The sequence below is a fragment of the Simochromis diagramma genome, unplaced genomic scaffold, assembly GCF_900408965.1.
Source record: "Simochromis diagramma unplaced genomic scaffold, fSimDia1.1 OVJJ01000516.1, whole genome shotgun sequence".
Taxonomy (NCBI): domain Eukaryota; kingdom Metazoa; phylum Chordata; class Actinopteri; order Cichliformes; family Cichlidae; genus Simochromis; species Simochromis diagramma.
In genome coordinates, this window is record NW_024386938.1 from 180,346 (window position 1) to 195,428 (window position 15,083).

Below are 15,083 nucleotides of genomic sequence, written 5' to 3' on the forward strand. Positions count from 1 at the left end.
CAGTGGGCTATCGGGCCTTTTATGATTGCTTTGTAAGAATGAGCCAGACTGCTCCTTCGGCCATCCTAAACTTTTTGCTGTGGAAAACTTTGGGAGTGGCAAGCGCAGCTCTCAGGGTGAACTACAGATCTTTTATCTGTTTAACCTTTCAGGAAATAAAGCGGGAACAGACCTGAACTGGCCATCAAACTGCTTTTCAGTTCCATGTCCAGTTACATTTGAGCGTTAGAAAATGTAAACCCTGAACAGTTAACGTGATACCCACTTAGATTATTACTGAATGTCTGCACTTCAATGACATCTTGCCTGTGTGATTTAAAATCCACTATGTTGGTGTACAAAGGCAAAACGACAAAACTGGTGCAGCTTAATGCACATAAAGGTGACGTGAACAGCTTGTTAGTACAGTAAAAATGCTTGTTTTAGGATGTTCATTTTAAAACAATCTACAATTCAAATATGTTTTCTTGCTGCTTTCACATCCAATGTTAAAAATCTGGGGAAAATAATTTCAAACACTTTATTTCAGGTTGTCCTGATAAGATCGGGACTTCCTGTGAACAACGACACTGTCACAACTTACAGAAAAATGAACAACCTCCACCAAGCTCTCTCTGAGGCACAAAGACTGAAGTCCGAGCCGAAGGCGAGCAAAACAAAACAAAAAGTAGATTTAAAACATACATGTAGGTATTTGAATACACACAACAAGTTATTGAAGCATTTAAACAGGAACAGTTACTGATAGGATTCGGTCAGAAAACAGGACTTTATGGTACTGCAGGTCACGAAGACGGAGCAACAGCAGAGGAAATTTTATCATACAACCAATTTACACCACCTTTAATGCCACATATTGACCCCAAAATGAACGTGGACCTGTGGCTCTTTAGTTACACAGAGAGGAACATGAGGGGAACTCAACCAATGTTCACAAAAGCAGCACGGAGAGTAGACAGCGGCTGCCGAGAACAGTTTTTGAACACGTGGTTCTCCAGCAGAGCACAGAGTCTATTCTACAGACTACCAGCGCACCACCATGCTCCACCATGCTCCACCCTGCTCACAGAAAGGCTACGTTTGCAGGATTTGTACAATTGTTCTGAGGGTAGTGTAGCTTCTTTTTGAGCGTCAAAGTAGAAATTTGTGTTTGTGGTTTCTTTCTTTAGTCAAATTTAATTCCACTGATAAGGTGCCAGATTTACTAAAAAGGATGGCATCAGCGCAATCACCAAATAACGCCCATGGCAGCCATCTGCTGTGACTTTCTGGAAGGTACAACTTGAATCTTCTCACACCGCTGTCTGTCTGAGGGTTAAGACCTGGTTTTAGAGTTATGTTAGGCGTGAGATTTACTGTAGTTAATATGGTTAAAGACGCTGGGAGTGCATTAATGTCAATAACTGTCCTCACAAAGCCGACACACAGAGCAGAGCTGAGGAGGAAAGGACGGGAGAGGAGAACACTGCACCTACTCGGGTCGGCTGATGCTACATCTTTAATATAGTTAAGACACAAAGAGAAAACACAAGTGAAGGAATCCAAGACACATTTAAGCAAAACGAGAATCACAACCTAACCATGAACACTGCACAACAGGAAACAATAAAATATAAACTGCGCCCTTCAACTACACAAACATGACGCTCCATATCACAATGTGTAGTGAAACAGCACATTTTTAACTATGTTTGTATAAATGTTTTTCATGACAAAGCTGACAGAGCTGGTTGGTATAATAACATGAGAAGGACAGTTATTACAGATTTCTGTTCTTACTTCACTGAACCTAAAGCTGAACTCATTTTCTGACAGGTATGCAGGTACTAACAGAGACTGGTAGCACAGGTAGTCTGTTGGCTCTGTAGATGTAGATCACAGAGAGGCGTCAGGCTTCAGAGTGAGATTAAGGCGTGGTTGGTGATCCCCCGTCAGTCAGTGTCTTGAAATGGACGGACAGAGCTTCTTCCTCTGGGTTTGGTGGGCGTCTGTACTCCTCCCTCGTCATCAGGTGTCCCAGCACCAATCCAAAGCACACCAACAGGATACCCAAGACGTTGGCCAGCACTCCCTCTGGGGTGAACTTAGAGTAGGTCGACCTGGCCCCAAGGAAGCCAGGAGACATCATAAGTGGGTAAGGGGATAGTAAAATTTAAGGTTAGCTGAGATAAATCAGGAGCAGGTGGTGGTTATTGAGGATTTGCAGACATGTGACCACAAACCATGTGATGTTAACTTGTCTGACATTCTGCACTTGTGACATTGTGGGATCAATGAATGTAGGTCACTCAGTGACCATCTCTCAACCAGCAGTTGTGAGGGAAAATTTAGTACTCCCCGACTTTACTGCGAGTGGTTGGTGGAGTTTGCTGGGAAATGATTGCTTAAGGATCACACAGACCTACAGACTGGTCAGTGATCAACCTGGCAACCACGTGTCACTTGGGAGAAACATATTCCGGTTGGCAATGACCTTCTTCCGATTGCTTTGGTCACTATCATATTGCTGTGTTTGTAGTTTGAATGGAAATTACAAACTTGCATTTTGGAAAGTTTTGCTACCTCTTAGCATGTCATTAGCAAGTATTTACAGACAACGATTTTAAAAAAATTGCTCACAACCTCAGCAGCCTGCTAGGAGGTCTTTGGTGTAGCGCCTTCTTTGCAACCAATTTCATGCAGCCAACAACCTCCAGGAACCACTACACATTTTCCTTAGCAGCTGGTGATTGTACCATGTCCACCATGGTAGGCAACAAGAGCAATGTGCGGATGTACTGGATTAGAGTGGTGGATTTCTTTTTATCAGAGCCATCTGACTTCTGAGATCCAAGCTGTAATCAGCGATGACCCTAACTAAAAAGGCCTTTACGCACCAGACTCGTAATATCTGATATGAAGCCATTAAAACCGGCCATGTTATATTCCCTGGACAAATGTCCAGCTTTATATTTTCAGATCAAACCACTGGTGCTGAATATACAATAATGTGGAAATAGTCAAATAAATGTAGTTACTTAAGCAAGAAATGATTTCAAAAAGAAATGACAAAAACACAACGACCTTCACCAAGCCACTCGTGTGATGTCATACTGTCTGTGGTTTATGCCTAAAGAACATCACTAATGAAATGAAGAGGAGACGAGGGGGCAGATACTCGAGTACAGACATACATGATGTTGAAGAGGAGCGTCTCCGTGATGCCCAGCAGGCTGGTCCCTACGGACATTACCAGCAGAGCCAGGCCACAGAACACGTGGACAGGCAAGTATGAGGCTCGTAACCATGCCGACGCAACAGGAAACAGGAAGAACATCAAACCCATCACCCACTGGCAAAAATGGAGGGATAAAAAGTTTAGTGTTGTAATGTGTTACATTTGCTGCAGAGATTCAGTCTGTGTGTGTGTACCTGTAAGCAGAACAGGATTAGAGTAGTCATACCGCACCAGCTGTGTAGAGAGTACATGTCAGGAATCTTGGCTGCCCTGTGGTAGTCAAACACAGCCACAAAACCTGCACGCACGCATAGAGCAACATGTCAGACGGACACACACATGGTTATTTAAAAAAATACAAACATCTGCAGCAGTCAGACGCCGGCTGATGTAGCTCCCTTACCTACAATACTCATGATGAGAGCGAGCAGGTGAATAATGCCGTGAAGCAGCTTTACGTTCTTCTTCGGCTCATTGTGAAACACTCTGTAGACCAGGATGGCTGGAGAGGCAGACAGACAGAGACATGGAGACAGAGGGAAGACTATAGAATCCATTAAGTGCATTTAACACTGATCAAACATTACACAAATGTTAATTGCTGTTTGTTCTTTTTAGACTTTTGTTTTTTCATCCAATGCAGTCTGAAACAGCAAAACATGATTCATACTCATATTTCATAACCTCAGCGTAGCCACTGTTTGGCTCAACGAGAGCTTTGTACTAGGAATGCACTGAAACTCTACGCTGACACATTTATTTCATTTCATGCATTTATTTGTTTCACACATGGTTCAACAGTATTTGAACCAAGACCACTGGGCAACATATAGGAAGCGTAGTGATTTTGGAATATTGAAATCATTATTAAATAAAGAGAAACATTTTTTATGAAACTATTTCTCTTAACTTAACTCATCTACACTTATTGTCCATCATTTTTAAAGGTGCCTGGCAGAATGTGACACGTTACTAATGGATGAAGATGTCTGCAATCAGTCTTTAACACGGTGCACGCCTGTAAGCTGTTTGCATTGACCACTGGGCAACAAAATTAGAAGACCATGTAAAGTATGGAAGGAATCACAAGTAAAAAGAAACAATTGTTATTTTGAGGTCTATCTTTACTTTGCTGGAAACATAATCGGTATTTTATTCAGAATTCAAGGCAACACTTAAACAGCATGATTGTGTGTCACTTCCTGCAGTGACACCATTATTGGAGCTAACATTTGATTTTCTATAAAATAAAGCAATTACAGATTCCTTCCTTCATTCCTTCTATCCAGTATAAGGTCACAGTGGGGCTGGAGCTTATCTCAATGGTTATGGCTCCAGAGGCAGAGTACACCCAAAACAAACTGCCAGCCTGTTCCAGGGTACCACATACAGACAGACAATCTGTCAAGCTCACAGCCACACACTAATTTAAAATGAACAATCACACGACCCCCTATAAGCAAGCATTTGGCAACAGTGGGAAGGAAAAACTCCTTTTTAACAGGAAGAAACCTCCAGCAGAACCAGAGTCAGGACGGTCCAGCTGGAAGTGAGGGGACACTGTGGTAAAAGGTCAGCATTAATACTGTGCAGCAACTGAGCCTCCAGCTCTACCACACACACTCTCTAATTGTTCTCAGCATAAATCCTTCATTCACCCACCTGAGCCAACAGCTTTGTTTAATTTCCACTTCACAGCGTCACAGAGATTTAAGCCACCTCATGGGGGTGCAAGATACTCAAAAGAACCCAATACTAAAGACGAAGAAGGGGGGCATGAGCTGAAGTGTAACAGCATTAGTGTGGACATGTGTTTGTTTCTGTGTGAGGAACACCCCCAGGAGGTTTCCATTTCACATTAAGATCCTTCCTCAATCTCATTCTAATGTCCAGTTAACCTTTGTTTTTATTGCTCTAATGCAATCTAGCACTGAACCAGTTGAGCTAATGTGGTTACTCTCATTAGAACGGTACCCAGGGCTGCGGACACAAAGCAAAGTCTGCTGCAGCATGAGCAGGTGGCAGCAATACGTCAAAAACGGTGACGGTGTGTCCAAAACAAATCAAGTTGAGCTGGATGACTGACGGCACCATCAAAAGGGAAAATCTGCATTAAAAAGAAACTGAACACGGGAATTGGAAAGAATGGCCTAACCAAGCTGCTATATAGTGTCATTTAGAAACAATGAATGAATGAATACATTTAGACATATTAATGGCTTGTGTGACACAGTAATTGCTGGTGGGCAGTCTCTCCACATCATGTCCACATACCAAGCGTCTGGATCAAATGAACATGTGACATCTGAAGTTCAAGTCAGATTTGACAAAATTCCTACAATTTTTACGCTGTTTAAGTCTTTTGCTCACCTCACAAAACATTTGTGTGTGACAGAGCAACTTCACCTCAGCGGTCATTTGCACTTCCTTTACTCTGGCTGTGTGGATGTGTATGTCGTGTGGGCGTGTCATCCAACTGTCTTAATGTGTGGTGTCACGTGTGTTCTGCATTTTTCACTGTTGCAACGTTGTATTGTGGTGATCTGAGTTCAGTCTTGAATGATGTTTATCGTGCTGTTGCAGAGTGACTAAGACTAAAAGCTACATGAAGACTACATACAAAAGCATGCAGTGCTGTGCAGGCATCTTAAGCCACTCTTCATTTTCTTATATTTTCCGTTTTCAGCAGTCAGACTTTCATTATGTTTTTCTTAAGTGTTCTTGAGCAGAAACTCTTCCAGTTTTCTGAAGGTCTTACATTGACTGCATTGACTCCACACTGCCCACCTTCACCCAGTATGTGACCTGCCCAACCAGAGTCAATAAAACACTGGACTTACTGTATGCCAATGCAGAAGAGGCATACAGTTCATCACCTCTCCCTCCCCTGGGCAGATCTGATCACAACCTGGTGCACCTTGTCCCTGTGTATGAGCCCTTAGTGCGCAGGGAGCCACCAGCCACCCGCACAGTACAGAGATGGTCAGAGGAGAGCGAGGAGGCTCTTAAGGATTGTTTTGAGTCGACTGTGTGGGAGGTGATTTGTGATGACCACGGAGAGGACATCGACAGCCTTACTACATGCATTACTGACTATATAAACTTCTGTGTGGATAACACTGTACCTACCAGGACTGTACGGTGTTTCTCCAACAACAAACCTTGGATTACCCCAGAAATTAAAACCGTCCTCAAGCAGAAGAGGAGGGCCTTCAAATCCAGAGACAAAGAGGAGTTGAAAAGGGTGCAGAGAGAGCTGAGGGGACTGATAAGGAATGGGAAGGAGAGCTACAGGCAGAAGATGGAGAACCAGCTTCAACAAAACAACGTTGGTGAAGTCTGGAGAGGCCTCAGAACCATCTCGGGCCACAAACAGCAGAACTCTCTGCCTGGGAGGGATGTGAGATGGGCAAATGAACTGAATCATTTCTTCAACAGATTTGATTCAGCCATGAGGCAGTCTGCAACATCGGCTGCAGACTCACCCACCCCCACTGCTGCTGTTCCACCTCAGACACTTCACACCTCCTCTATTCACCCTGCTCACTCCCCCCCACCCCCAACTGCAGCATCCAATACACACTCAACACAAGGCTCCAGCCTGTCTCTCTCAACCACCCAGGTTAGGAGGGAACTGAGGAGGATTAATGGCAAGAAGGCAGCGGGTCCAGATGGCATCAGCTCGAGGGTCGTCAGGTCCTGCGCGGACCAACTGTGTGGGGTGATGGAGCACCTCTTCAACCTGAGCCTGAGGTTGGGAAGAGTCCCACAGCTCTGGAAAACCTCCTGTGTTGTACCAGTGCCAAAGACTTCACGCCCCAAGGACCTCAACAGCTACAGGCCGGTGGCTCTGACATCCCACCTGATGAAGACCCTGGAGCGGTTGGTCCTGGCTCAGCTTCGGCGCCTAATAAGCTCATCACTGGACCCACTTCAGTTTGCCTACCAGCCTGGCATTGGAGCGGATGATGCCGTCATTCACCTCGTGCATCGTTCCCTCGCTCACCTGGAGACCGCTGGAAGCACTGTGAGAATCATGTTCTTTGATTTCTCCAGTGCCTTCAACACCATTCTTCCCTCGGTTCTAAAGGACAAGCTGGTGAACTCTGGAGTGGACCATCACCTCACTACCTGGATCCTGGACTACCTCACCGACCGACCACAGTATGTGAGGACTCAGGGCTGTGTGTCGGACAGGGTCGTCTGCAGTACGGGGGCCCCACAGGGAACGGTTCTGGCTCCGTTCCTCTTCACCATCTACACTGCAGACTTCTCCCACAACTCCACCCAGTGCTTCCTGCAGAAGTTCTCTGATGACTCTGCAATAGTCGGCCTCATCACTGATGGGGACGACAAGGAGTACAGAGGTCTGACCCAAGACTTTGTGGACTGGTGCCAGCTGAACTACCTCCAGATCAACGCCAGTAAAACCAAGGAACTGGTGGTAGACTTCCGCAGGCACAAGCATTCTCCACTGCAACCACTGAACATCCAAGGTATGGACATCGAGGCTGTGGACAGCTACAGGTACCTTGGTGTTCATCTGAACAATAGACTGGACTGGACTCATAACTCAGACGCCCTCTACAGGAAAGGGCAGAGCAGGCTGTACCTACTGCGGAGACTCAGGTCGTTTGGAGTGGAGGGCCCACTCCTGAAGACCTTCTATGACTCTGTTGTGGCTTCTGCTATCTTTTATGGTGTGGTCTGCTGGGGTGGCAGCATCTCTGCTGGGGACAGGAAGAGACTGAACAGGGTGATCCGAAGGGCCAGCTCTGTTCTAGGATGCCCTCTGGACCCAGTGGAGGTGGTGAGTGACAGGAGAATGGCGGCTAAGCTGTCATCCCTGATGGACAACATCTCCCACCCCATGCAGCAGACTGTGACAGCACTGAGCAGCTCCTTCAGTGGGAGACTGCGGCACCCACGGTGTGGGACGGAGAGATTTCGCAGGTCTTTCCTCCCCACTGCTGTCAGACTCCATAATAAAGACTTTAACTGATCAAGCACACACATCCATACATATGCAATAATACTAAGTGCAATAATCCTTTCTGTCATCGTTGTATTTTTACTCAGTTGTATATAGTATTTGTATTTGTATTCTATTTTTATCTTATTGTATATTTATTTTATTCTATTCTACTGTATATAGTATTTTATTTTATTTTATTCTATTCTGTACAGTTGTGTACTGTATTTATTCTTATTGTATTCTAATTTTTGCCTCATAACTTTTGCACTGTCCACTCCTGCTGTGACAAAACAAATTTCCCACTTGTGGGACTAATAAAGGTTATCTTATCTTATCTTATCTTATCTTATCTTATCTTATTTTCACCCATTTTCAGTCCAGTCCTTGTACTTGACCGTTTGAAGAGGAATGTTTTTTTGTTTTTTGAGCCACTTAACACTGGCCTAAAAAAAATCAACAATACAGTGTGACAGATATAAAATAATATTCCTGCACCAACAAGGTGATTTCCCGAGTTACTAGCAGTAACCCAAGTTATCTGGCAATCCGTCCAAGTATTTCTTTTTGACACCCAATGGCCGTCAGGATGGTGTCGACTAGCCTGTAGAGGTCAGTGTGTCCCATCATGAGGATGCCTCCCCACACTATCACTGACCCACCACCAGAGATGTCAGTCTGAACAATGCTAAAGGCCGCATCCCATTCTCCAGAGCTTCTCCAGGGTCACGTGTGTCACTCAAGGTGAACATGCTCTCAATGGTGGACCGGCCAGTTCTGGTATTTGATGGCATATACCAATAGGGCTCTACGGTACCAGACAGTTCTACCCTCATGAAGTCTGTTTATGATTTTTTTGGGTCAGAAACATTCACACCAGTGGTCTGCTGGAGTTCATTTGTCGCTCTGGTAGTGCACACCTTGTTCCTCCTTGCACAAAGGAACAGATACTAGTCCCAGTGATGGATTGAGGGCCTTCTACCACCCTGTCCAGCTCTCCTACAGTAAATGCCTGTCCCCCAGAACCTCCTTGTGGCAGTGTTGGGCAGCTGATGATATACTCTGATTAAAAAGTGTTGCTTTAATTTTTTTTGTAGAGCCTCATCCTTTTGTTTTCATCGAGTTATAACTAGCTACATTTGTGCATAAAGGATGACAAAAGGCAGAGTAAATACATGAAAAAGCTGAGTCAAAAATATTATTTCACTTTCATCTAACAAACTAACTTCCTTCTTAATGTCAGGCATCAAATTAACTGGTAATCTGGTAATTAGCATGAAGGTCAATTGCAACTAACCTGAACTCTAATACAAGAATATTTGATTTTGTTTATACAATTTTGACAGTCAGGGTGCAAATAACATAATAATTCCAACTGACACATTTTAAAACTGGTGGAGTGCAGCTAGCAGCGGTTAGCTCAATATATCCAGCACGGGGAGGCTGAGCTGTCTGAACAGGCTACAGCATGAACAAACAAGAAGACCCAGTTCTGAGAAATACCATAATTGGACAAGAGAATTTAAAGACCAATAGAGTGGAGGCCCTCTGCTGTCAATGAAAAATATGCTGTTGTTTGCTGACTGGTGCTTTTTTTGTGCCACTTTTCCCTATAGAGTCATCCTGTCAAACCTTTACTGGATGCGTGACAAAAACACACACGCAAGCTGTTTACATTCATTCAGTGATGCAAACCATTCCCCCTTTCCTCTGTTTGTCTCAGTCCTGCTGGGTCAGGTTAGGGAGGATTGATGGGTGTCTGGCCAGCGTTAGCTTAATGTAACAAGTCAGCAAAACAGTGGCTTGAGGCTACGATGCACTGGTGCACACTCATAAGCTCAGACACACACACCAACAGTCCTACTACTTTAGAGCAGCCATTTTCTGTTGAGCATTTTGCAAGGAAAAAAAGAGAGAGGAACAATCACTGGCTGCAAGTTTTTCAAATTATTCTAACATTTTCAGCTGAGCTCTGGCTAACTGGTCAGCTGGATATCACTTTGATATTTCAGCAAGAACTCTCTGCTCTGCTTCTATAAAGCATTTATGGTGCCAGTTGACCAGCTCAATGGAAACAAGTCCACGATTGGGAGCAGGGCTGGCTCGTGTTTTAGCCACATGCTCAATAAACAAATATCAGTATCAGCTATGAGATGTTACATTTTAAATTAAGTCGCCTATTTCTACCCCAGGTGGTGCAAGTTAAGAGTTTAACTTGAATAACATTGAAACACTTACCAAAATGCTCAACTTGTTTTAAATTGAACATGATGGCTTTCTTTGATTTCACGTTGATTCTGGGTTTTGTGTGTGTGTGTGTGTGTGTGTGTGTGTGTGTTAGCACTTGTTTGCATTAATAACCTCCTGTCTCTATCTTTATTCTTCGGACAATGTGTTCTGTTCAATAAATCTTTTATAGATGATACAGATGATATTTCATGACTTCCCTGGATTATTGCTTAACACTAACATTAGGGATCTAAAATGTTTGACAGTAGCACGGTCGGTATATCTGCTGAAAAAAAAAAAACAATTTTATTTATGCAGAGTAAATTTGCAAAAGCAGTCGCCTCAGGTACTTTATCTTGTAAGGTAGAAACCCGACAACAATACAGAGAAATCCCCAACAATCAGCTGACCCCTTTTGAAGCTTAAAAACTCCCCTTTAACAGGAAGAAACTTCCAGCAGAGCCAGGCTCAGGGAGGGGCGGCGATCTAGCCTGACCTGATGGGGAGTGATGGGTGAGGAAAGTAAAGCCTTTTTTTAACAATGAAAAAAGTATAATACAATCACAGAGATGCATCACTCAGTTTGAGCCACATCCTGATTAGGCTGTGGTTCTACCTGTACACTCATTGATCAGTGTGGACTCACCATCTCCATGCAGAAAGACCAGGCCCAGCACCATACACAGAGGGTGGACGTTAAACTCCTGCTTTGAGCCATTCCAGGCAAAACCTCCACGGAAGTGACCCATCCACACACCGGTTAGCACCACCGATGCCAAACCCAGCACCTGGGACACTCCCACCAGCCCCGCAAACGCAGCACGACTACGACGGGGGGCAGAGTCCTCCATGATCTGAGAGCCAGGAACAGAGCAGTTAGAACCGATGCCTTAGGCTGCACCATTTGCTGAATAAAATCAAAGTAAATTCAATTAGAAAGATGGGTTAGACAAAGATAAACACAGAGCATCAACCAAGTACCTCACAAACATTATTTTTCATCATGTCACATTATAAAGAGTTTGACTTATTTGAGCTTTTGAGAGGAAAGAAAGCTAAAATAACTCATATTTGTTTCAGGAAATTTTGCAGTACGAGAAAATCTGTACCCATGAAACATAATATCAGCCAACATCACTCCTGCATTTGTATTCCATCTTTAGGGTCTGTCTTTCACCAGCCAGTGTCAAAGACTGGGCAGTGAAAAGACTCACCAAGGGACCGTCTAACATGCTAAAAGGATTTAGCTGAACAGTCTTCCATCTATAAAAAGAAATATAAATATCTAAAAACAGATATACTGAATGCCCTCTGTGACTGTTTCAGGATTCAGGCCTGCTAGAACATAAAATCAGGCTCTAAACCCTTCATACACTGGTAACAAAAAGCACTACACATACATCATGACATGTCTGTTATCGTGTGCTAATATCCTGCAACGACACTCTTCTTATTCCTTACAATAAGGAATGAGAAGAGTTATGGGTTAGTTTGTTTCAGTTTCTTGGGTAAGTTTTTCATAAGATGCCGTATTAGTGTATAAAATAAGCATAGAGCATGTCAATTATATTAACATGCAAGTACCACATGCACACTGATCAGGCATAACATTAGGTCTGATCATGTTGTGTTGGTCCCATTTTGCTGCCAAAGCAGACCTGACCCACTAAAGCATGGACTCCACTCGACCTCTGAAGGTGTGGTGCACCAAGAAGTTAGCAACAGATCCTTTAGACTTGTAAGTTGCGAGGTGGGGCTTCCAGAGACTGGAATTGTTTGTCCAGCGCTTCCCACAGATATTCACTTTATGGAAGGGCATATTTTCCTGCTGAGAGAAGCTACAGCCATCAAGGAATACCGTTACCATGAAAGGGTGTTCATGGTCAACGCAATGCAACAATGAACCTCCATTTAGCAGCAATAACAAGGTTAAAAAAAAGGTTTACTGCTGCTAAAGGAGGCCGTTCTTGCTCTCTGAACTTCCAGTTTCTTAATGGATGTCCACCAAGGGAAGGAAATCACCTGCTGTGCTCTACTTTATCACTGATGGCCGGTTGTTTATGGCCATTCCAGGCTCTGGTTGCCTGAATTAATGAATTTGCTATCCTGACATAGATCTGTTATCCTTTGCTCTCATGTTAGTAGTCGCATTAGTCAAAATAGCTGTTGGTCCCAAGTTTAATTATTCTCAACTCTGAGGCAAGCGATTGAAGGAACAGCCAATGGGAATGCAGAACACTGTTGATTGACATAGGACAGCGAATAGGCAACAGGTGTTCTTCTTCTGTTTCACAGGAAGTAGTTTGCCTGGAAGTTTAGAAAATGTTGTTCTGGTGCCAGCACTTATTTCACCCATAGTCACTTGAACATCATTGACTTTCTATGGTCTCTGGTCACCTTGTGGTTGTTGCTCTTAACCTCTCACTGAAATTCTGCTAAACATCAGCTGGACAAGCCTAAATCCTGATGCCACTGCCACCGTGCTTCTTCTTTGGGTTGATGTTTTCATGCTGTTAGGCATTCCCTAATGTGCGTCTAAGAAATGCATTAAAAGGTATAAAATAGCATAAAATGGAATAACCTATATGGCTCCTTCATGTACTTACGTCTTTGGCTCTGAACTGCGCAAAACTACTGACGCATAAAAGGAGCAAAAAGTCTGTTTCATTTCACAACAGGATCTTAAAGTCCCTGATGTCACTGTTACAGAACAGAATCACCATGGCACGAACACAGCCAGCACCACACTGGTTTGAAGCGGAAGATTTAAAAATAAAAACACACAGGAGCCCGTGTCTGCTGTGTTTTATCATGTTTCATATCAACCCAAAAGTCACAAGGTATCAATGCCGCTCCCAATGCATAACAGGAAGTGTGTCACAGCTGTTACATGAGGTCTGGAGCACAGAACAGCCGAATCCAACGGATTTCCACGACTGCAGCTCAAACTCCATTATCAGCTCCTCTTTGTTACAATTCACCTTCCACGCACGCGGCGCGCGCGCACACACACGGGAAGAATGACAGCAAGTCAAACAGTCGTGTTCACGCTCCCACGGTGCGCTGTTACCTGTTACCTGTGGGATCAACGGGACTCTCCAGCCTGTTTTAGCTGTGTCTGAGTTATGTTCACAGTGACTGTGGAAAGGCACAGAGCATAAGGTTGACAGGAAGCGTGGAGTACTTACTGCGCTCCACGGTCTGCTCGGCTGTAGCGAGGAAGTCCTGCAGAGTGGACTTTACAGATCCGCCTTCCTCCTCCTCCCTGCCTGCCACCGGGCTCAAGTGCGCCTGTGTGTGGGTGTGTGTGTTTGTTTTGGGTGGCCTTATTAGAAAAAAAAGCCCACGTGACTTTAGGACGGCGATAAGCAGTGGAAAGCAATACTTATGTTTATATATGTATGTGATCGTGTTAATAATATTAATATTATTATGAGGATGATGATATGGGGATCAAACTCTGATGTACACACTCAGCTCACACAGAGGATTCCAAGAAAAATGAATCATGAAAATGAGATTTTACGTGATAAAACGTCAGGACAGCGTCAAGGGAGGGGTGGGAGGGGGTTGTCTGCGTGGACTTATGACTAACAGCTTCGATGTAAAGGTTTGTTGCCTTGACAACGCTGGAGTGGGAAAGATGGAGGTGGGTGCGTGAGCGAGAAGAAGAGGAGGAGGAAGATGGGAGCGCTCGTCTTTGAATGAGAGCAGCTCGTTAGTGGAGACGCAGACAGTCATAGCCACCAGTGCTTTTAAAGGCACTACCCACTCGTGTGGATTCTCAGTTTGCGTTACCTTCCAGAAAGCAAGTTTCACTCAGAGTAATGAAGACAATGGACGCAGGGGCGGAAGGGGGAGGGGGTGTTGATGTGGCACAGTAATCGGCAGGAGTGAAAAATTCACCAGTGTATCGCTGTAAATGCACAACTATGTGCTGTCAAAAAACACTATCGATGAAATATGTTGGTTTAATAGATGGAAGCAGCACAGGCGTGATTTTTGAACCATTGCTTACCATCTTTAACTCTCTAACCTGTTTACTTTGAAAAATGTGAGCAAGACATGTGAGACACTATCGTTACAGCCACTCAGTAAAATCAAATATATTTACTGCTGCAACCACACTACATCTCATTATTAGCTCTAGCCCTATTAAGTCACCATTAAACCTTCTTTTTTATGTTTACAGAATTCTGGTGGGTCTGTGCACATTAAAATCATTATAATTCATTGAATTATCAGATGCTTTTGTTTGTTTAAAAAAAATTCTGATAGAATTTCCCAATTTCTTAAAAACAATCACGGATACAGATCTACGTTCTGCGCATCATTTCCTGCATTCTCTTAAACCTTTAAGCATCAATATGTGCATGATAGCAGAAATATATTTATTCCAGTTAAGGAAAGCACACACACAAGAAAAGCAAATCATGCAGGTAATAACATCAGCTACAATACAACAGTGAGGCTCTGTGGCACTCTGTGTCGCTGTCAAATTTTTCCTGTTAGCTGTTGTTGGACGGCTGTGGCTCAGGAGCAAATGCTGCTGTTTAAATGTGATCATGAGTCATTGCTCTTGTCTTGTAAATTTTATCAGGAGTGAATATACGTTCTTGATAAACATCAGGAAAAGAGATTGAAATTTACTTCAAAGAGCCGAGC

The 15,083-nt window shown here is 43.8% G+C and overlaps 1 protein-coding gene across 1 annotated transcript; it reads right to left on the minus strand.

Annotated features, from left to right (window-relative positions):
• Nucleotides 1-506: 506 nt before the first annotated feature.
• On the minus strand, nucleotides 507-13,734 carry LOC120736863 (cytochrome b561). Its single transcript, XM_040037211.1, has 6 exons — nucleotides 13,607-13,734; nucleotides 11,065-11,272; nucleotides 3,621-3,719; nucleotides 3,412-3,515; nucleotides 3,174-3,331; nucleotides 507-2,099 (listed from the first exon to the last, which is right to left on the minus strand). The coding sequence occupies exons 2-6, from the start codon at nucleotides 11,267-11,269 to the stop codon at nucleotides 1,907-1,909; spliced, it is 759 nt and encodes a 252-aa protein (XP_039893145.1). The 5' UTR covers nucleotides 11,270-11,272; nucleotides 13,607-13,734; the 3' UTR covers nucleotides 507-1,906.
• Nucleotides 13,735-15,083: the final 1,349 nt, after the last annotated feature.